General features: G+C 42.1%; 1 protein-coding gene across 1 annotated transcript in view; it reads left to right on the forward strand.

Annotated features, from left to right (window-relative positions):
* Window positions 1-2,008: 2,008 nt before the first annotated feature.
* Window positions 2,009-14,797, forward strand: part of PREP (prolyl endopeptidase) — a 104,716-nt gene continuing 91,927 nt past the window's right edge. The window contains exons 1-4 of the mRNA XM_082047852.1: window positions 2,009-2,197; window positions 3,469-3,543; window positions 10,978-11,111; window positions 14,291-14,421. Of these exons, the coding sequence (XP_081903978.1) occupies window positions 2,024-2,197; window positions 3,469-3,543; window positions 10,978-11,111; window positions 14,291-14,421 (514 nt within the window). The 5' untranslated portion in view covers window positions 2,009-2,023. The remainder of the gene's footprint in view (window positions 2,198-3,468; window positions 3,544-10,977; window positions 11,112-14,290; window positions 14,422-14,797) is intronic.

Raw genomic sequence — 14,797 nt, forward strand, 5'->3', positions numbered from 1 at the left:
CACTGAGGCTTGTTGGCTGACTTGTCATTTGCTTCTGTGCTGCTTGTGGGGCAGCATGTTTGACATACAGGCACTGAAGGTTTGGGTGGACCTGGCCTCAGGCTGCTCTGAGCCCTTAACCATGAAACAGGCACTATTTTCTAGGCATCATTTGAGGGGAGCTCTCCAGATTGGGTCTGAGCCTCTCTCCCCACCCTGTGTCAAGGTGGGGGAGCTGAGAGGAAAAGAAAAAAACCCAAACAAACATGAACTTCTTTTTTTTTTTAACATTTACTATTGTTGCTGGATCAGCCAAAAGACCTGATCATGAGGTCTCCTAGCTAATATTAGGTAAATAACAGATGAGATGTCTAGCATAGGTTAACTTTAATATGAATAATAAATGAGATGTCTAGATTTAATTGTAGAACAAATCCTATCCTGGAATTGAGAAGCCAACCATGAACAGCTGATTATTTAGTGATTATTGTCAAATTTTGTGGACGTGCTTAACCTAAAGTAAACTTTGCTCATTATAATATCATTTTAATACAAAACCACACCTCCTCACCAAAGGCTACCCGCCTCCAGGAGAAGACCCCTCCTCACTGAGCATGTGTATTAAGGATAGTGTTATACAACTTGTATGCAAATGTTGTAACTAATCAGCCCTACAAGACTGCCCTGAGGGCATAGAATCATAGAATGTCCTGAGATGGGAGGGGCCCATAAGGATCATCAAGTCCAACTCCTGTCCCTGCACAGGAAAACCCCACGGTTCACACCATGCGTCTGAGGACATTGTCCAGTCTCTTCCTGAACACTGTCGGGCTTGGGGCTGTGACTACGTCCCTGGGGAGCATGTCCCAGTTCTCCAGCAATTAGATTTTGTATAAATGATTAAGACTTTTGCATTGCAGGTATGCTAGTTTGATCTAGTACCCAGACTTCCAGTGTCATTCTCCCTGGCGAGCCTCTGGCTCACTTTTGCCCCCTTTTTTACAGAGTGGATATTTCAGAAGAATCCATTACTGTGGGGATAATTGTCCCCCGTGAGCTGAGTCCATAGCAGAGGTTAAATGTCCTGATGATCTCAGCTGGAAACTTCAGGAGGCATCAGTTCTCCACAGGCAGGAGGGATAACCCCTCTGTGAGGGTAAAGCCCAAGCTGGCCTGCCCAGTGTTGCATGGCACAGAGCGTAGCTTGTGGCACTGATAAACAAGCTCTACCTCTGACTCCACTGAGTGCAGAGCAATGACAGTGCTAGAAATAAGTGAAGAAAGCAGCAGGGTGTTCTGTTTGTGGAACTTAGCAACTTTTCCCAAGTAATAAGTGACAGGATAAGAGGAAATGGCCTCAAGTTGCACCAAGGGAGGTTTAGATTGGATATTAGGAAAAATTTCTTTCCAGAAAGGGTTGTCAGGCATTGGAACAGGCTGCCCAGGGAAGTGGTGGAGTCACCATCCCTGGCAGGGTTCCACAGACGTAGAGATGAGGTTCTCAAGGGTGTGGGTTAGTGCCAGGGTTGGGTTAATGGTTGGACTCGATGACTTTGAGGGTCTTTTCCAACCAAAATGATTCTATGATTCTATGACTTGTACAACTCTGTAACAAAACCAGCATCTTTGAGTGGGACGTTGGCACTTTGCACTCAAGAGAGCAAACTTGCAATTCACAACAACGCTGTAAGGAGGATGAAACCCGTTGGACGGGTGGTGTGGAGTGAAACAACGCCGCTGCCGGAGCGGGGTGCACCAGGAGGGGAGTGCTCCTGCTCCGGCAGGGGGATTGGACTAGATGATCTTTCGAGGTTCCTTCCAACCCCTAACATTCAGTGATTCTGTGATAAGAGCCAGGCTGCTGCAGACGCCCGTGGTCCGTCCCCCTCCCCCGCGGCCTGTCCTTCCCGCCCCGCCCGGCTCTCCGGCACCAGCCTCTGCCTGCGCGGCGGCTCCCTGCAGGGGGCGCCGTGTGACGCGCCGTGCCGCCGGCTGCCTCTCTCGCCCGGGCCGGGCCGCGGCTCGCCGGCAGGGGGCGGGACGGATGGCGGCGGCGCTCCGCCTGGCCCGCGCCGCACGCCTGCTGCTGGCAGCCCCGACCCCGGCACTGCGGCCGCTTCCGCGCTGCTCTTCGTCCTGCTCCTCTTCTTCCCTTCGCCTCTCTCCGCGCACCATGCAGGCCTTCCAGTACCCCGAGGTGTACCGCGACGAGACCGCCGTGAGTACGGCCCTCGCCAGGGCAGCCCGCCGGCGTGTGGCGGCCGCCGGGCCCGGCCGCGGAAGCAGCATGTCTGGTCGGCACCTTGGGTGCTGCTGAGGGCCGCCCCGGGAGGGTTAGTGCTTCCTCGGCTTTCAGGGCTTTGTTCCGCTTGGGCCCTTGAAGTCCAGCGTGCTGCGTTTAAAGGGTCTCGTTTTTTTCCCGTCTGTGGGCCGCGGCGGCTGCTGGGGCTCGTGAAAAGCCGGATTGGTGGCTCCGGTGCCCGCGGGCACGTCCCGCGTGTGCAGGGCCCGGGCCGCCGCCCGGCTGGGCCGGCGGGAGCGGGTCGGGCCGCCGTGCCGAGTCGGGAGAGCGAGTCCCGGAGCTTCTGGCTCCGCTGCCTGTCTGGGGAATCCAGGCCTGCACCTGGGCTGGACAGCGGTAGCGGAGGAACAACCGGTCTATTTTTATGTGATAGCATATCTGCAAGCTGGGCTGTCTCCTTGTGTTCCAACCGTAACTTGATACCGAGGATCACTGTTTGAGTTTGGCTGAAACGCGTTCGGTTTTCTTCTCCTTTTGCAAAGGATTGTGCTTTAGGCGCCAGCCCAGGAATTATTTACAGGACTAACATCAGTTTTGAACCTAAATGTTTGCCAACGTGAACTAACACTGGAAAAAAATCAAGTATTTACTTTCATAGTTGAGTAAAAGGCTGAACTGTGTAACTCCTAACAGCAGGTATTTAGTCTTATTTTGTGTACTGGAGGAAGGAAGGAGATAAATTCAACCACATGTGTTAGTCTTCTTCACTTTTTTTCCTTTAATTTATATATGTACTTTACTCACACGTTTGTGAGTAGCAATAGTGGGGAGGGCTAAGCCAGAGACACTTGCATATGAGTGCATCTAGTAATCAGATTTTGTGATTTGACTTGAACACCTGGGTTTGGAGGAGGTTTGGGGTTGTTTGGCATTGAGGTTTTTTTGTTTGGTTGGAGGTTTTTTAGTTATTTGGTTTTTTACTTCACTAATCTGTCTCGTGGAAGGAATTTGTGTTCATGTTCTGCATTTCTTTGGTGCTCAGTGTTTTTTTTTCTGAGAATAACTCTCCTGCCTTCACTGAAGGATGTTAATATTAGCAACTCATCTGGGAGCAAGGTGTTGCTCTTCTCTTTCTTTACTTCTTAGCACTGTATGCTCTTGTGAAATTTCAAATGCCCTTCATCTTGATGAGTAGTGTTTACTTGTGTGCATGTCTTTTTCTAAAGTATTGTCTTTTTTAAATTCAGGTGTTTGATTACCATGGGTGTAAAATAAGTGACCCATACTGCTGGCTTGAAGATCCTGATAGTGAACAGACAAAGGTAACTTTTCTTCATACAGGAGTGGCTGTTTTGACATAGTTCTCTTCTATAGAGTAAGTGCATGGGTACTCTGTTTTTGAAGGACCTGACAATACTTTTTGAAAACTTACGTAGTGAATGTACGTGTAGTACACTTGATATCTTATGATGCCAAAAGCAATGCCATTATTTTGTACCTTTGCATCAATGGGGGAAGACTGGAACACTTGGCATAATCTAGATCACAGAATTTGGAAAATTAAGGCCTTTTTACCTTGCACCCATTTTTCTAAGACAATTTGAGTGCTCAAGGAGGTGTTGTCACACTGAAGAGAAACACTCTGATTTTAGAACATTTTATCCCCTGTCCTAAGTACATCTAAAATTGCCATAATAAAATAGTTAGGAAAGGGTAGAAAGAAAACTCCTTTGGGTTGCTTTTGTCATACAAAGTGTGTGATTTTTTTTTTTAATACCCCATTTAAAAAAAAAACCAAACTTTCCTCCCGAAGTTAGGCTTTGTCAGTTTCATTACAGATTGGAGGTGCTGCAGTGTTTTCAGCCTGCAGTCTGCTGTAACTGGTCTTTCAGTGAGAGAGAATCCTGAAAAATAACAGCATCTGATTGTGAGGCAGTTCCTCTGATATTCATGGCATAAGGAGTTGCAGGGGTGATGGCCAGAAAGGGGTGGGGGGGGGGCAGCGTGGAGAGGATTTCCTCTGTAATGGCTAACAATTTTGTGATAACTGTAGTTCCAGCGTGGTTGTGTTAGAAAGGTGGTGGACAGCAGGATCTCCATTTAAAAGTATCATGCAGGGTGGCTTTCCTTTAGTGAGATTCCTTTTAGGTTCTCTCATGCCTATGCTTACATAGTACCTCTTGATCAGCTAGATGGTGGTCAAATAGAACTTACTTACTGTAACTGTCAAGAGCAAGATGAAATGTGTACAGGCAGGATCCTGTTCCCTACTTACAAATCTACCAGCATAGGCTCGTGTGGATTAAAAAGGTTTATTTGGAATCAAGTTTTACTGAAAAACTCTGCCATAGATGTTAACAGTGGCAATTAGATATTTATTAAATTGGGAGGTTTTGTTGGGTTTTGTTTTGTTTTTCTGGCATTCTTAAGAAACAGAATGCGTAGGACGGTTTTGTGCAAAATTCAGAAGGTTATATGTGTGGGGAAGTATCGTTATGTCTTTCTTTTGTATAGGCCTTACATATATCTATTAAAGTGGTTTTAAGGATCCTGTGGAAGCATCAGGATTGAGAAAATGCCAAGACCTGAATTTTGTGGCTCCATGTTCGATACTCTCACCACTTACTGCAAACAGGTTAGGTGAGAGGTTGTAGTTTATATCTAGGACACAAAATAAGGATTGGGGGATTATAGGCTGCTCATAAAAATGCAGCAGCCCAGACACAAGATGTCACATTGGTAAAACAAAAATACAATTAAATCTTACTTGCCTAGACACTAAAAAACACACGCCTTGGCAGAATTTTGCATTATAGTAGTAGTATAGTGCAAAGAGTGGAGAGAGTTCCTGTGTTTTTAAGTATGTCATCTTCCTCTGAAGTTCCAGGAGTTACTTAACAAAGCAAATTAAACTATTTTGCTGTTCTTCCTCTTTCATAGAAGAGGTCAGAATAAATAATCTTGAAGTGCTAAACTCCTTTTGTCTGCTTTATCACTCACTATGTGCTCTGTAGCAGAGGTTGCTGATGGCTGTTCTTTATTGGTAGCTTTTCTTAATAGTTTTATCTCCAAGTTCCTGAGATAGTTTGCAGGACTCCTGTGGAATAGCCATTCTGCACTTACCCGATCAAAGAATAACCAGACACCGGTGTAGAGGCAATTGAATGATTGTGCAGGCTTCAGAGAGAATTTGGAGCGTGCTTCTTAGAATTTTAAAACCTTCAAGTCATTGACCTCGAGACCTGTGTCCTTCCCAGTCTTCTTCCAAGTCACTTGCTCTCTTTAGGCACTCCTTAATGTCCCAAACCTCCAGCTGTTTGGGGGGAAAAGTAAAAATATCCTGTGTACACCTGCAACAAAAGGATACCTTTAATTTTCTATGTATTAAGTACAGAACTAGAAGAAGAATTCCTTGACTGTCCATGCACATCTGTAGTGAAAGAGCCCCTATTTTGTTTCTGTTACAACATTCTTCCTTGATTTGAGTATGTGTAACAGTGAAAATTCTGGTTTATGCCAAGAGTAAACACTGAACGTCATTGATTTTTTTAAGTTAGGAACCGTTTCTCACATACAAACAGTCAAAATTATGTGGTGTGTGGTGTCAAACAGATGCACAAATATGTTGGAATTCTGCTTTCTGGATTTAGCAGAAATAGTCATATAAAGCATTGATGTGGCCATAGAAAATAAATGGGTAGGCCTCACTTTGTTTCTGTGTTGATGTGAGTCAGTGAAACATTAAGTTTACTGTTTCTTGAAGCATGAAGGAAGAAGCTCAGGCAAGTGAAATTGGTTTTATCTCTGTAATTTTTATTAGTTTCACCTGATGTTCACTGTAGGGTTAACGGGACTGAGATTGAAATAAATTGTCCACAACAGCTTTGAGTATAAAGAATCATACCAATTTTTCCTGTGGCTAGTCCAAATTATCTTGTGGACTTTTACATATAGCAGCTTAAAAACACGTCAACATGAAAGGGTGTTATTTTGTTGTTGGTGGTGGTTCATTTTGTTGTTGTTGTTGTTTTTGGTTCTTTTTTTTGGTAATTGGTTTAATCAGGTATTTTTGCAGTGAGAGTAGAGTGCAGATAGTACTGTACCCGATCCACTGTAGTTTGCAGGTTTCCGTTAAGTCAGGTGGTTCTGTGTTTTACCTCTGCCCTCTCTCCTCCTTCTTGCACTGACCTGAATGTTTCTGTCCCTCCCTTGCACAGGTATAGCCACCACAAGGTGGTGTTCTGGAGGGGAAGCCTTTGGTGGATTAGTTTTCTGTTGGCACACACACATAATCTAGGTCCCCCCAAGGCCACATGTTGGCTCTAAGATGGTTCAAGAATGGCATCTTTCCTTTTCTAGCAGCCCACAGCCTACTTTTAATTAGGTGAAAGTCAAATAGGTTTAGAAACTTTTCAGCCAGGTCCAAGATGATCTCATTCCATGTGCAGTGTATGTATCTGCTATAAAAATGAGGTTATTGAAATCTGCAAGTGGCTAACCAGAACTACGTCCTGCAGATTTGCAGTCTTAGAGCTGATTAAACCAATCATCAAGCCGCATCTTCAGTTTCCTGTGGAAAAGCTCTGGTTCAAGAAGTACACGCTTCTGTGTTTATGAACTATGTGCTGTATCACTTTTTTCAATATCACTTTTTTTTCCCCTCTGTTTGCTTGGTTGGTGTAGCCATGTGCAGCTATAAGCAAAAAAAACTCCCTTCTCTGGACAGGTAAATAAAAGCTGAGTCCCTGGTCAGATGAGGAAGTGCAGAAGCTCAGTTCATGCTCTGTTGCTGTTTGACCATTGACCTTTAAGACAAACTGAGGAGGCATCCCTGATACAGCTGAAATGTTTATGCTATGCTGGTAAAACACTTCTGGTGATGACATAAGCCACAACTGAAAAAAACATATTTTTACTGTTGTCTTGGGTTTGGCTTGGTTTGACTTTTCAACTTCTTGTTTTGTTTTTACACTTTTTGGGAAATAATTTTTTTTTTTACTGAAGCGAAGTATTTTGCTACTCTGTCAGTCATATACGGTACCTTAACTCGCTGACAGTGTAGGCAGTGATGTGTAGCTTGTCTCAGACGTGAGGGATGGAGAAGGGATGAAAGAGCAGCCATCATGTAGCATACACAGTTGAGTTGTGTTTTATGAACAGGTGTGTGTTTGGATTAAGACAAGAATTGAAACTCTCAGAACGACAATTAAATGGATTTGGAGTCATAATTGACCAGTATTTCATTCACGTTTTGATGAATTTCCAAATGCACTTTGAAATTTTCATTGCTAAATACAAAAGTAAATGCTAAGAGGCAAGCCACCAGAAATCTGCTTAATTTTATTTTGTAGTACTTAAAAAAAGTATGTGCCCTCTTGTAGGAATTGCACTGAGCTGCCTTTTACTGAGAAGATATATGTGAAGATTTTGGGGATAACTGTTTAAGAAACTGTGAATACTTTACAGATTAATAACAAAGACTGGTAATATTAGAACAATTTGTATTTTAAGACTTCTTGGAAAGTATACTGTCAGCGGAAATTGGTATCTAATCAAGAGAATAGCTTAGTGGCACGTAGGAAGCTGATAGGTTGTAAAAATGCATAGTTAAAAAATTTTGTAGCATGTGCTTTTTAGATTAAATTTAGTTACACTTAAAAACAAACTAACAAAACAAAAACCATAAACAACAACAATGGCAACAACAACAAAAAAAAACCCAGAAAAAGAGTTGGCCTGACATGGCCAAACATTTCAGCCTCAAGTAAAACATCTCTGCTCTTAGTACAATGCTTTATAAATTCTTTGGCTTTTCAAATTACCTTATTTTCTGAAGCACCAATAAGCATATGCTTTGCTTGGACCCTTATTCTGTCTTTTCTTCTGTTAGCAAATTCTGTCCTGGTTCAAGGCTTATGATAGATTGTCAGATGCAGATTTCTACAGGTAAAATACAGATCTTTCTCTGTAGGCTCCTGAAGATGTATAGAGCTACTGTTCACACTATAGCCCGGGTGGCATCTGTTTAGCTCAGTGTGGTGGGTGCAGTTGTTTACTGTGAGTTTCTGCTGACAACATCATTTCTCGTACTTTACCTGGAGCAACGTTTCAATTATGTATTGCTTTTTGAACATGAGTGCAACCTTGTGCTCAAAAGTGTAAGAACAGAGTTTGCAAACTATACTGGATTCTGCTTGGTGGAACTCTTTCAAAAACCTGTAATTCCTACTTCCTTTTTTTAGATAGCAATGGCATTCCCTTTTACAAATAGTCTTGGAATCTTTAGTATAATACATACTAAATGGAAATGGGAAAAATACATTAAGTTCCTGTAAAAGTAAAATTACTAGTAACTCAGTGAGTGCAATAGTTAGTATGTAAGCATGCTCTTGTGCAATGAATGCTTGTAAAGAAAGTTAGTGTCTCCTCTTTGAGCACCAGTAATTAAAGCAGATGTGGTAATATGTGACTGCAGTTAAAACTGAGTAACGCACAGTTCCATTGTACCCCTGCTGCAATGTTACCATTTTGGTTAGGTTATTGATAGATCAAGCAAAGATGTGTGCCAGTTTCTGTCCACTAAATGCAACTGCAAAGTGATTTTGCCCATCCAGTACAATGGATGGTTTTATACATGGTTTTGTGTGGCATCTCTTTTTCTGAAAATGTCACAGCGCTTCTGAGTAATTAGCTTATTTGTGTAGCATGTGCTGTTTAGATTTTTTGTGTCTGTGGTAATTCATGTGTTTCCATTTAGAGAAAACAAATTCAGATACAAGTAATAATTTTGGGGTAGATTTGATTAAGTTAATCATCTGATCAGGTCGGGAGAAGACAGTTGTAGTGGTACAATGTGGAAGCTTCATGCAGTTTTGACTTACCACTGGGATGTGCTGTTTTGCCATCTTGGCTTGTAAAGCTGTCTATGCCAGTATAATGCTCAAAGGGAGAGCGGAAGCAAAAATTGGCCATTCCTTGGCAATGTATTTACCTCTTCCCTTCCTTTTCTCTCACGGGATCATTTCCTGACTTGATCCTTGCTGATGCATAGAGCCTAATTTTGAGTAAAGTTCCAGAAGTCGTGATTGTTAGCCATCTGTATCTGTTCCTTTTCAGTGCTATAGTGCTTGTTTTTTGTGTCATCCTTGAGTGGTGACCTGTGTGTAACTAGCCCACGTGTTCTTAAACTAATATGCTTCAACACTTAGCCAAGTGCTCTTAGGGCATTACTAATTCTGCACTCACAGGCTTAAAGCTTATCAGTTTCTGTATGCTTTGTTAGACATGAACAAATACCTCTTAAGTGGAGACTCCCCATAATTAATGTGCTTTCTCCTTTACATTTTGGCCTGCCAGTGTTTTCTCCTTTACATTTTGGCCTGCCAGCTCTCTGAAAACACAACCTGGCATGTCATGCAGCTCTTGGCTGTGCACTGCTGTGGCAGCGAGACAAGTGGGAGGGAACGTGTCCCTCTGCTTACCCTGTGTGCTTGCCTCTTGCTGTGTGAAATGTCTGTAAAATGCTGCTGAAAGAGTTTAATGTACTGTTCTTTCCTCTCTTTCACCTGAAGAATTAAAAAATGAGTAAACGTTGATAGCAATTGGTAAGTGTGTGCCAGGTACTCTGTGCACCAGCTGTCTTTTCTGAAGAACTGTGAAACACAAGTTGTGGAATATGGATTGTAGCCTCGCAGCTCCTGTGGGTCATGCCCTGTGGTGAAGCATGGCTCAGATATTATCATGTGTCGATCTCTTTACTGTGTGACAGGTTCAGGACAGGTAGAAACAACAGCCTCTTTCAAAGCAACTGGGGAAGAGACCTGTGTAAGCAAGAGGTGGGCGGATGGGGTTTCAGGCTGGAGGTGAGAGGCTGGGGTCCGATAGTGATACTGCAGCCATCATTGCAACATCTGGCTGTGAATTACAGCCACACATGGTGTGTCCTGTCCTTCCTACTCCATGTTAGAGACAGAAGAGCCTGTATGTCTGCTTCTTAGCAGCTGTGGTTCACCTTATTAGTTTTATGTTAACATCCTGTGCTATAAATAGGGATGGTGAAACGCCAGTACAGCACCAGTTTTTCCATGTGTGCCATGGGAGTGGCAGCCACTAACAAGCAGCTGGAGTGTTAATGGTTTTGGCCACAGTCCTGAAGTGGTTGTCAGTAGGAGGTAGTGTTTTGAAGAAACCAGGTTCCTCAAAGGTCTCTTCTCAGAGATAAGGTGTTCTTGCCTTTTGTAACTAAGAACTGGTCTGTGGATAGTACTTTGGCCTTTCCAAGAAATACCGCCTGGGACTGATCGTGTGTATTATGTTAATAGGATGAACAGACAGAGCATGTGACATTTTGTATCATCATTGGAGTATTGTATATTTGTGGTGAAGCAAGGAAAGATGGTATTTCCTATAGGTATATTCTATAAGTTAGCTTTTCTATGTCATTTAGGCAAATACAAGGGGAGTTTTTAAAAGCGTGAGGTTTGAGGGCTTTTTAAAGGGCAATTGCAGGAATCTAGTTTGTCTTTGAACCACTGGTTATACATGTCACAGAGAGACATTATTGAAGATATAAGATCAGTCTTATTACAGTATTGTGGCATAATGCAAATAACTATGCAAGCCTTCGGGTGTAACTCTACACAACCTGAATGGAGGGAAAGATGTCTGCGATGCATTGCTTCAGAAAATAGTGTTTTCTGTAGGAAATACACATTTCTGCTTAAGTTCATGTTGACTCATGGATTGTTTTCTTTCAGGCATTTGTGGAGGCTCAGAACAAGCTTACAGTTCCCTTTCTTGAGCAGTGTCCTGTCAGAGGACTGTTCAAGGAACGAATGACTGAACTCTATGATTATCCTAAGTACAGTTGCCACTTCAAGAAAGGAAAAAGGTATGTGAGAAATGTCTTTGTAGGTGGTGATTAATGTAAAACAAGTAAAAAACAATGACTAGTTTGGAAAACAAATTATAAGTTACATTTATTCCATTATAGTTGGGAAGTAGAAAAAGTAAGCCAATGTTAATACCATATATGGTTGCATGATGCGGAGCACAAGGTGCTTGACTGGCTCCAATTTCCGGTCATATTATCTTGTTCTTTTGCCGTATTTTCTTTTTATAGGAAGAATTGTGAGATTATCAAAACCCTGACAACTTTCTAGAGTAATTGTTGTAAAAATAAAACTTTGGGGACTTTCTTTCAAGGTTGGTCACTGTCAGTATAATTAAAGGCACCTCATCCTGAAAACACCCCAAGTCTGTCATGTGCATGTTGTTCTAAATATTTACTGGAGTACTGCTCTTATGTCGGTCCTACCTGGAGCAGCTGGTAGGATTTTTGTTCAGTCGTAGCCAGTGAAAAGTAGTGAAAAACAGCTCCTGTGTCTGCAAGAGATAGGGGAAGAATTATTTGGAGGACTGAAGGCGACTGATGCAAAAAGATCTCTCTTCTAAGAAATAAAGAAATCCTGCTGTATTCCAATACCTAATCTACTTATATCCCTGTTTTAATTCTGTGGCTAGGTAAAGAGATGGTGCTTCTGTGGGTTACTTAAAGGTTGGAGACTGCAGCTCCTACTCGATTTTATCTGACTTCTTTCGGAAATACTAGCCATCTAGAGAAAGGGAGCAAAGGGATGAAAATGCTGTTTAACTAAGGGTTGTTTTAGCCGTTCAAAAAGAGGTAGTGCAAACAACCAGCCATTCTTAATAATGGGAAACACAGTCTTATTCAGTATTTTCAGTTTGTTTGATCCTCACTGAGTGACCACCTGGATGTGCCAGGTGTGTTTTCACTGTCATCCACAGGAAAGAGCAGAAGTTGTCTCATTGCCTTAAGATTTCTGCACAGATATTGAGGGAGATCTGCTACTCTTTAGTTATCTGCCTTATGTTGTGAGGAGGGTGTGGATACTTGTTCCTAAGGGAGGGAAATTCTGTACTGTGTGTTGTACATATATTGTGGGGAGCGAACCCAAGCTGATGTTGATTTAAGTTGTCACTGTTGTGGCACAGTACATCAGTGTGAGGTTTAAGCCCAGAATCAGTGGAGCTGCTCAGGACAGTGCTGCATGCAGGAAAGTAAGCCTTGTTGAGCAAAGCTTATTAGTCTGCATGTGATGCTCATGCAGATGTAACTATGCTAAGTCTGGTTCTGGAGCACACCTGATCAGCGACCGCTCTGGATTCTCTGACCCATTCTCCTTGTGCAGTGTAAACATGCCTTCAATGCTGATCAGGCCTGATGTTGTGGAAGTGCTCGTGGCAGTGATTAATATAGTCTCTACTAGAGATAAGAAGTCTTAATTTGATGCAGCTGACTGTCCTTCAGGAAGAATGTTTATGCCAGGAACTTGATGTCCTTTAATTTATGAGACTTTGATTTTAATAGATAACGTTTTTAGCTTTTCTGAGTATTACTCTATTTCTTGGCATGCGCTGAACTTAAATCACAGTGGTTTAAAAATCATACCAAAACCCCATATATTATGGTGTTTGAGGAGATAAAAAGGGATCTACCAAGTTAAATAACATTTAGTAAGGGGCTGTAGGAGGAACTGTTCTATTTGAAGAACTACCTAAACTTCACATGTCACTTAGAAATTCTTATATTTAATTACTTCAATTTTCTGCTGAAGAATGGCTGCTAAAAGTGTCTGATGAGCTATTCTGTAGAATCTGCAGAAAGGAAGAGTGTCCAGGGAGGTGCTGTGCCTGTCACATTGTTTGACCTTTGCTTCCCAGCTTATTGCCCAGCATTGCAAAGGTGAAATTGGCTAGAAAATGCACAGTCAAATGGAAAATCACATATCTTTTTCTTCTGTTCCTTTGAATCTTTCAGTTTTTTCACTCACATTATTATTTGAAGATATTACTAGTTCAGATTGTTAGCCAGGTCTTTCTGAGTGTAGTTTCCCCTTCTGGGTTTGCCACATTGCTGTGCTTGTATCCAAGTACTGGGCTGCCTTAGGGAATATGTGAACTCATGTTTAGGTTTGAACATAACCCCATCAATTCTTCTGTTCCCACAGGTGAAGCTGCTCTTTGATTTATTACGTCACAGATTTTCATAGTAAAACTCAGGAGTCCTATGAAGGAACAGAAGTGTAGTACTTATGAATTGCATAGAATACAGTTATTAATTTCTTTGTGCTCTGTAGTGTATTCTGATATGAAGAGTATATCTCACTAAAGAGAATTCTGTGATTCTCTGTTCCTGCAAATTTTTCAAAACACATGCAGTTTTATAGACATTGGGAAATACAGAATCACAGAATGGTTAGGGTTGGAAGGGACCTCTGGAGATCATCTAGCCCAACCCACCTGCTAAAGCAGGTTCACCTAGAGCAGATTGCACAGGAATGTGTCCAGGCAGGTTTTGAATGTCTCCAGAGGAGGCTCCACAACCTCTCTGGGCAGCCGATTCCAGGGCGCTGGCACCCTCAAAGTAAAGAAGTTTCTCCTTATGTTTAGGTGGAACCTCCTATGCTTCAGTCTGTGCCTGTTGCCCCTCATTCTACAGATGAAATAATTTCAGATCTGTTTCATTTGAATATCTGTCTACAACATGGTACAGGTTGAAAGCAGCTGTATGAATGACAAAGCTTTTAACATAGGAGATGGAAACCTGTGCCAATACTTGTAACAGAGAAACGCTAAGGCCAGAGCTGTTTCACATAGACAGTTATATAGAATTTAGAGTATACTTAGCTTTGTTTGAAATGCACTGTGCTAATGCAGCTTTTATTTTTAAAACATATTTTCATTGCGTCCTACAGTCTCCTCTATGCAATCTATATAATGTTGGGATGAGATTCCTTTCATTTTTAGAGGCCTGGAAATTGATGTCTGGGCTTCTGTATTAAGGGGGAGATAAAGGCACCTACAGAGGACAGTTAAATCCCTGATGGCCACAGGGGAAACCATGATTCCTACTCTGCTGTGAAGCTTGTGTTTCCCTTATGTATTTATCTGTCTTTTAATCACTTCATGACAATCTCATACAAGTTTTTCTTGCTTGCCTCACTCAAAATCTGAATGTACTTATTTTTCCCTCTTGTGTTCTTTTAGGTACTTTCACTTCTACAATACAGGACTGCAGAACCAGCGAGTTTTATATGTACAAGACTCCTTGGATGCTGATGCCAAAGTTTTTCTTGATCCAAATAAGCTTTCTGATGATGGCACTGTGGCTTTACGAGGTTGGTGAGGCAGTAGTTCCTGCTGAATAAGTCTGGGTCTTCAGGAGAATTTGGAAATGATTTCCAGCTCTTTACCAATAAAAATACAGCTAGAGTGGCTTGTTTTAATCAAAATAATCACAATAGCCATATGTGGATTTTTATGCTGTTTCAGAAGAACACTTCTAAATCTCCATTGTATTCACAATTAATGTGGTTCAGTTTCTCAACATCTTCTTTCACAACTCTTTAACACAAAAATTACGTAATTATTTCCGTTCACTAGGGCTCTAACTTCATGCTGGCTGTCCATTTTCCCACTCCCTCTTGGCTTGTTGTAGAAGCAAGACTCTTGGACCTAGAAGTCCTTGAAGTCTGTACAAGGCAGTTAATAAAA

Source organism: Streptopelia decaocto, assembly GCF_964273445.1.
Source record: "Streptopelia decaocto genome assembly, chromosome: 3".
Lineage (NCBI taxonomy): Eukaryota > Metazoa > Chordata > Aves > Columbiformes > Columbidae > Streptopelia > Streptopelia decaocto.